The sequence below is a fragment of the Adiantum capillus-veneris genome, chromosome 30 (assembly GCF_014529385.1).
Source record: "Adiantum capillus-veneris isolate H3 chromosome 30, ASM1452938v2, whole genome shotgun sequence".
NCBI lineage: Eukaryota > Viridiplantae > Streptophyta > Polypodiopsida > Polypodiales > Pteridaceae > Adiantum > Adiantum capillus-veneris.
Genome location: NC_140960.1, coordinates 39,911,972 through 39,920,393, shown reverse-complemented (window position 1 = coordinate 39,920,393; position 8,422 = coordinate 39,911,972). Strand labels below are relative to the sequence as shown.

Sequence of the window (8,422 nt, the reverse complement as noted above, 5' to 3'; positions counted from 1 at the left end):
ATTGATCCCGATTTTAGAGATGTGATTTCAGCCCTTGCATTAGGGAAGAAAGAAGAACCATTTACTTTACAAGATGGTTATCTTCTCTATGGCAATAGACTATGCGTTACTAACTCACTATGTGAGAAAGTAATGTATGAATCTCATGCTCCACCTTATGCGGGGCATAGAGGGATTCAATCTACCATAAAGGGAATTGAAACATATTTCTATTGGCCTACCATGAAAGTGAACATACAAGATTATGTTTCCAAATGTGTGGTATGCCAAAAGACAAAATTTGATAGAGGGAAGCAACTTGGATTGCTTCAACCCTTGCCAATCCCTAATTCACCATGGGAGAGCATATCCATGGATTTTATCTTTGGATTGCCTAAGTCTATCCATGGTAATACGGGAATATGGACGATAGTAGACAGGTTCAGTAAACAAGCTCATTTTATACCTGTCAAAAAGACTATCAAAGCCCATCAAATGGCAACCCTCTTCATTTCACAAATTTTCAAGTACCATGGCTTGCCAATGTCCATAGTGTCGGATAGAGATCCTAGAATGACCAGTAATTTCTGGAAGGGTCTCTTTGAGAATTTAGGGACAAGGCTAAACTTCTCTTCGGCCTATCAACCACAAACGGATGGCCAAAGTGAAATAGCTAACCTAACCATTCTCGATCTACTAAAAGCCTATGTAACGGAAGTAGATCAAAGATCCCAATGGGAGAAGTACTTACCCTTAGTGGAGTATGCTTACAACAACACTGTACATACTTCCATGGGAAAAGCACCTTTCGAGGTAATTGAGGGAAGATCAAAAAGTCCCTTGCTACTTAAGGTACATGGGAAGATCTTCGCTGCAGATGAGTATAGCCGAGACCTACAAGAATCTTTTCAAAAGATTAAGGATGCTATCTCTATCTCACAGCAAAGGCAAAAGGCTGTTGCTGACAAGCACAGAAGAGCCCAAGCCTTTAAAGAAAACGATTGGGTCTTGTTAAAGTTTCCCAAGGCTCGATTAAGGCACACGACGGGCAAGAATCCTACGGGCCACCAAAAGTACTATGCTAAACTAGCAAAAAGGTACTATGGTCCCTTCCAGATTCTTAGGCCAATCAATGAGATGGCCTATCAACTCAAGTTGCCCAATCATTGGCTCATACACAATGCTTTCCATGTGAGCTTATCAAAGCCTTACAAAGGAGAGCCACCTCAAGAACCAACTATTGAAGACCCACCGGAGATCGAGGACCAAGAGGAGGTGCTGCAGCCCAAGTCCATTCTCTGACATGAAGACAAGGTATTAAGAGGCGGTAAGACTATCCGACGATATCTTATTAAGTTTAAGAATTATCCTTTTGAAGATGCTAGATGGATGCAAGGCATACAATTAAAGGATAACCTAAACCTTGTCAATGCTTACAATGCTTCCCAAGAGTAAGCAAATGTACAAAATGAACAAAGTTTTTGTCTTATAAGACTCTCTCTTTTTTTTATTTGTGCACAAAAATGAAGTAGTATGCATGCTTAGATCAAGTTTGCGGAGACGACGTCTCCCAAACACCAAGTAGAGCTTGTCACTCTACTATGGAAGACTGATAGGACTAATGTGCAGACATGCTTGTGGAAGCCTTAGGCTCTCAAGCGCCAAATGGACTAGTCATCCATTGTGGAATGATGTCATAGGGTAACATAGGGATCCTCTACCCGCTAAGAAAAGGACTCATGAATATGCTTTATCTTCTCTACACCATAGTCGAGGACGACTATGATTTCAAGAGAGAGGTAATGTCATAATAATCAATATCTAATTCTCCTAAATGATTTTCTCATATTAAACTGATCATTTAATGTGGGGAAGTGCCAGGGGAGAAAAAAGCTAGAATATTGGTTAAGTTAGCACGCCGGCCACAGTAGGGATCCAAAGGAGGGAAAATAGGGATCCAAAGGGCGGGCCATCTGCAAAAGAACCATGTGGAAACAATGGGCTAAAAAACGACCCTAAGGTTCACCCCATTAACACTAGAATGGTAACAGGACACTTTTATGTCCTTGGACACTTTTGTGTCCTGTTAAGTGACCATTTTGCTTGAATTATTTGAAGAGTATGAAAATGAATTTCTAGGTGCTATATATCCACAAAGTTGACTTATGAGCTGAAAAAAACTTAACATTTCTTTTTTAGTATCGATCTCACCATTAACCTTACTCTTGCACAACATTTTTGAACCTAAACTGTGTGAAAAAACGGGTCCTGTTTTTGGCTTTTTTTCAATTTTTGGCAACTATACCACTCTAAACTTCATGTTTGTGAGGTTTAGATGGCTAGAGGTTAGGCCTTCATAGTTCTCAACATGTTTTGATGCTTGTAGGGAGTGCTAAGTGTTAAAATTGAAAGCTTTCTCAATATTGCTAGTTTCTTAGGCCAATTGTGTGTATTTTGTAGGTAGTGACCATATCTAATCATAGACTACGAACTTGGCTAGATATTGAGTAGTTTCTATGGGTTTCTAGAGGTCATAATGCTAAACCCAGTTTTTTCATGTTTGCTGTATTTAGCACTTTATCATTGCCCCCAAGGTTTCACTTGTAAGAGATCCATTATCCTTTTGACATGCTCCATGGCTCCTTTTGAATCTAGAGGCCCAAAGGGAACTAAGAAAACATGTATATAGTATCTGTATTGAGCGTGACTATAGAAACTTTGATGATAGGTCCTCAGAATGGCAAAAATGCAACTTTTTTGAACCTATTTTTTTTGCCCAAAAAGAAATTAGTGAGGTAAAAGCAACCATATGTTTTGGTCACCAACCCATTGAAGTTAACGGGGCATTTGATCTCATCTCCTACAAAAATCTCCACTCTTATTTATATGCAATCAACCGTAAGAAATTGCTGTTTTGGGCAAAATGCAGTGGTCCATCAACTTTGGAGGCTTGTAGTGACCAAGGGATGAGAAAAATTACAAGTTTCTCATTTTTTCCATATGTAGTAGTTATTGAACTATAAGCTCATGAAAGGATTTTTCAAAACGAGTGGATCTACTATGGTTTTGGAATTTTTTCCCAAAACCCTGAAAGGACAGTGTTATGTCCTATTAGGTTACCATTCTAGTGTTAAGACTTCCAAAATGCTAAGGTTCCAAAATTCAAAGGTTGTGTCCAAATGTCAAACCTAAGGGAAATTGGATGCTTTGTGTGTGACTAAAAAAGTCTTAGCAATCCCCTCATGGGAGGGGGCGAGCCCTAAAGGTAGCTAGGGGATGAGAGAGAAAGCCACACACACACACACACACACACACACACAGACAGGCTCCCTTTACACAAAGGGAATGAGGGACACATGTCAGCTCCCTAGGCCAGATGCCACAAGGTGTGCCCAATTTCTATTGGATGACCCTTGAAGTGGACCAATGAGAATTAAGCTAGAGTAAATCTAGTTTAATTAATTTAAAAACATTTAATAAAAGAAACCAATGAGAATTAAGTCTCGTAGAAGACTATTGGGCAGTCTCCCAAGGGGTCCAATGAGCATTCAGGAGCCTCATGGCTTGCCTGATTCCTATTGGCCAGGAGGCAAAGGGGTCCAATGAGAGTTTAGTTTAATTATTTAATTACCTAAAGCTCTCACAAAAGGGGAAAGGGGGACACATGTCAGAAGGCTATCACTTATGCTGCTTAATTGTGATTGGCTTGACTTGGGGAGGGCCATTAAGCCTTCAGCAAGAGCAAATAGCAAGAGGGCTCGCCCAAGAGAGAGAGGGGGCTGATTTTTGCAAGGCATTATCACACACACACTCACAGAAGCTCATGTGTGAAGAAAGAGAAGACTATCTCTTCCCAAGCTTTAATGGAGAACTCATCACCTACTCCAAGCTTGTGAGATAGAAGCCTACATCAACACTCTCTTGGCATGTGGATGCAAATCCAACCAAGAGCCAAGCTTCAATGCATGCTCATCTCCTCTACCAAGCTAATTACTAAGCTAAGCTATGCTAATATGAGTGATTATGTGAGGAGATGTACATCTTTCTCGTAAGATACTCCTTCTTCCTCTCAATCTACTCTCATACCCTGCTAGCTCTCACCATCTTCGAAGGTGTGTGAGGTCTTGGGTCTGAGAACGGGGATAATTCAAGTTGTGTTTATTAAGTGTTTTGCTTAGTGCATGAAGTTTCCATCTTCATTGCACTAGCTAGTCTTGAAGGAACACAAAGAATTGTATTGTACAATGTCTCTCTTGATGGGAGAAACCATAATACAAAGCCTTTTGGAGGGGGGACCGGCTCCATGCAAATCCGGTCCTCAACTGTTGTCAATAGCTTTATTTCTCTCTCTTTTGAAAGTATTGTTGATGCTATCTAACTAGGTGTTATGCTTTTTGTTGCTCTCTCCACCCAAGCACTCTTGTAATTCTCATTAGGAATCTATTCTAATGAAGTGCCCACTATATTCATGCTAATTTCCGCTACACATAAGTTATTAGGCCATTAAATGTTACAGAAAGACTCGCGGCTTCGTTTTTTGCAGGGTTAGTCGGTACAGGGGCCGGTATAGATGTCGAAATATCTGCCGATACAGGCGTCGGAATATTAGCCGGTAGAGGTGCCAGAATACTTGCCGGTACAAGCGTCGAAAATTCAATTTTTATTTTTTATTTTTAAAGTCGATCTCCCTCCATATTTACCTACACATATACCGCCGCCCGCCACTGACGCCGGTAATTTGATGTCAAAATTGACCCCCCCCCCCCATGCGTGAGGGTGGCAAGATCCATAAATACCAGTAGTATTGTTGACAATCCTTTCAAATCTTCAATCCAAATTAAAATCAGGGGTGGAGGCTTGTTATAATTACCTCCAATCACGTGCAGTAGTAGTACTCATGGCGCACAATGATACTTATACTATAGCGATATCATGTCATTTCAAAACTACAAGGAGGAAAGCCTCTACACTAAGTAACACCTAGCATTTAACTGGGGGGGGGGGGATTGAGGGTCGGAGTTCAAGGGTAGGATCTCGAGGCCGGGCTCGAAATCCACCACTGCAAAAACGAGTTGGCAGACGGACTTAGCCCCGCCTCCCCCCGGATTTGAACCCACGACCTCGTGCCCAGGTTGTGAGTCACATGGGCGAACATCGTTTATACCCGACCGTTTTTATGAGGCTATATTGTGAGTTAACATGTATTGCCCGGGTTTTTGCGATTTATTTTGTGTCCAGGTTTAGTTTTGATTTGACACTCACGACTACGATCTTCCCAGCCTTCGTGCATGGACATCTTGGCCCTTGACAGCCCCCCCCCCCGTCCCTCCCTTTCTTTAATGGTAGGTGTTAATTAGTGTTGAGACAGGAGAAAAGGGTGTTTTGTGAGATAGTGATCCGCAAATGTGTGTCTTAGTTTAGCCTAGATTCGGCTCAAAATTCAAGACAATCGACTAAGAGCTCAATCGAGAAAAGGGAATTATTTTTTGTGATATGTGTTTTCAGGAAATGGATGCTAACTATGCGGAGATGGTCTCACTTAGAGCGAATCTCCACATTGCTTCTTTGGGGTTCCAATATCAGGTTGTTCTTTCTGAATCGCTCTCCTTCACCCTAGAAGATATTAACCACCTCAACGATTGGGCATCGGAATTATGTCAAGAAGCCATGGCATTGGGCACTAAAGTGGATGAAGTTGATTGATTTCTGGCTCGTCTCTGTATTGTTTCCAAAAGGATTGGTGATGACGTCTCGCCTCAGTAATTGTATTTTTTTTTTCCCCCCTTGTAACTTCCCCTATGAGGTAAGTTTGCATATTCACCCAATCAAGGCTTCCATGCCTTCAAAAGATGTAATTGATAACCCCTTCTAATATAGTTCACAAGCGTTTCTCCATTTCCCTCATGAATGACAGGTCTTGAGTTCAAGTCGAGTCCTCGTGGGATAGATCTTTAAGGTCTCTTCGGATGGTTTCCTACGACGTTAAAAAGAAAAGGGAATAACTGCATCTGGTGCGACATGATCCGACAATGTGTCTCATTTTAGCCCTAGACAAAGAGGGGGTCCCAGCTGGGGAAATTCTCTGTGTGTCCGCGCGCGCGGTTGTATGAAGGTGCTCGCCCCTGGGGCAGAGAACAGCAGGAGAAGGCTGAGTGCGGGTTCTCTAACACAGTTGTCTCTCTCTCTCTCTCTCTCTTTCTGAAATGTCATAGAGTTTTAACAATCTTCTCTACTCTTTCGCGCGATGCTTTTGGTCAGAGGGGGCCGAGGCTTTTTGGTCAAAAAGCACAGGTTTGACCGGGTCTATCACGTCATCAAGGATGCGAGTCTTGTAAAGCAAAATCAGACTTACGCTGGAAGTTTTAGCTTTTCAGTAACTAAGAAGAGTACATATATGCAGAGTACCCCTTCAAATCTTCAGTTCAGAAATCGGAGGAGATGGCTTGTTATAATTACCTCCAACCTGAGGCAACAGCAATACTTAATATAGCTCACGATCCGGACATGCACTGCGCCGCAGCTGAGCCGGACGCACGGATCATAATTCGAGGCTTATGCAGTGGACATGATATCCCGTTGCACTCGGCAGCCACAGTCCGGTTGAAATTGCTCAACTGTGCTTGTCGCGAGCTAGATGCAGCAGGATTGGGCTTGGAGAAAATGACACGGTTGAGACGGATGACACTGTATTCCTGTCCAAATCTAGTAAGGCTGCCGAACAGCATCTGCAAGCTGAAGACGCTGGCCGTGCTTGATTTGAGTGGATGCACAGGGTTGGAGGAATTACCTCGCCATTTGGAGCTTTTGGGTGCTCTACAAAGCCTGGATTTGCGCGATTGCGTGAAACTAAAGGGATTGCCTGGCAGATTATCTGGTCTACAATCACTAACAAAGCTCAATTTGAGCGGATGCACTGAACTACAAGAATTACCAGAGGAAATAGGGTGCTTAAGCTCTTTGAGGGTGTTACTATTGGCAGGGTGCGAGAGCCTGACTAGTTTGCCTGACAGCATCTGCAATCTAGGATCGTTGACACGACTTGTACTCCATGGCTGTGCGAATCTTCGATGCTTACCGGAGATGATCGGTGACTTGACTGCCTGCCAAACCCTGCTGTTGACGGATTGCCACGGCATCAGGGAGCTGCCAATAAAAATCCGCAGCTTAAGCTCGCTACACGTGCTGTCGATGAAAGGCTGCATGCATCTCAAAGCCTTGCCCAAAGACATGGGGATGGGAATGAACAAGTTGAGAACGTTAGCTTTTGCAGGGTGCTCGAGCCTCACAAACTTGTGCCCAAGCATTGTTGAGTTATGGTCTTTGCGAGTGCTGGATTTGCAGAGGTGTTTCAGTTTGGAGAGCCTGCCTGACGTCTTTGGAGCGGACCTGCAGCCAGTATTGGAAGTTATATCGTTGAAGGGGTGTCGCAATCTAAGAAACCTTCCGGAGAGCGTCTGCGATCTAAAGGCACTGAATGAGCTCGATCTGAGTGGATGCTCGAGGTTGGAACAGCTGCCTCGCAAGTTTGAAGGGCTGAGCTGTAATTTGCGAACGCTGAGGCTTGCAGATTGTGAGGTTATGACGGAGCTTCCTAGAAGCATTTGTCAGTTCAAGTCATTAGTAGCCCTCGACTTGGAGGGATGCTACCGCTTAATGGAGGAGTATCAGCCTGCTCGATTATATCGAGAATTTAATGATGACTATCAGCTCCAGTCGATGCTGGAGTCGTATATGGGCAAATTGTTGATGAACGCTTTTGCAAGAGCTGAGCTACTTACTCATGATGTTGAGCGTATAAAGAGAAGGCGACAATATTTTGTAGGAGTCTGTCCACCGTCATTAGAAGAAGGGTATCCTCAAAACGTGCCCTTCCGGTTTTAAGGGGAAGAGTAATAAAAGTGATCTTATCAGAATTCCCATCCGCTAATAGAGTTCAGAGAAGGAAGGTGAAAGCTCAAAATGGAGCATTTTGTGGTCCTTTGTCTTTAAAGAATCCAATTTTTTCATGTGCGTACTACTTAGCCAATGAGCTTTAAAATCTTGGCTTGCAACATCATTTTAGATAATTTGGGAAAATCTCGTTTCTCAAATTCTAAATGTGTATGCTAAGATTGTGTTATTTAATGATTTTTAAGCTCTAGTTGCTTTTAATTTAGATAAATTATCATGATTGTATGAGTCTATTTTAATTTCTCTACTATAAAATTTAAGAATAAACCTCCAATATAGTTTTTGGAAAGAGGATTTGTATGACATCAGTGCTTTTCAAAATTCAACAAATGCTTCTAAAAGTAGCTTCTCAAAAAATGAGGTGCCAAAAAAACCAATATATTGATATGATTTTAAAGCAGCATATAGATTGATTACAACAATTAAAAAAGATAATATGTAAAGGCAAATACTATTAAACACTCTTGTCATAATTTGGTGACCTTAATCCATG

At 42.2% G+C, this 8,422-nt stretch overlaps 1 protein-coding gene across 1 annotated transcript; it reads left to right on the top strand.

The window, feature by feature from the left end:
• Positions 1-6,417: 6,417 nt before the first annotated feature.
• On the top strand, positions 6,418-8,190 carry LOC147417837 (uncharacterized). Its single transcript, XM_086507157.1, has one exon. It carries the CDS (start codon positions 6,418-6,420, stop codon positions 7,858-7,860), a length of 1,443 nt encoding a protein of 480 aa, XP_086363283.1. The 3' UTR covers positions 7,861-8,190.
• Positions 8,191-8,422: the final 232 nt, after the last annotated feature.

What these genes read in the sequence shown, in the direction of transcription:
- LOC147417837 (XM_086507157.1), top strand. Translation starts at nt 6,418, where the DNA reads ATGGCTTGTTATAATTACCTCCAACCTGAGGCAACAGCAATACTTAAT.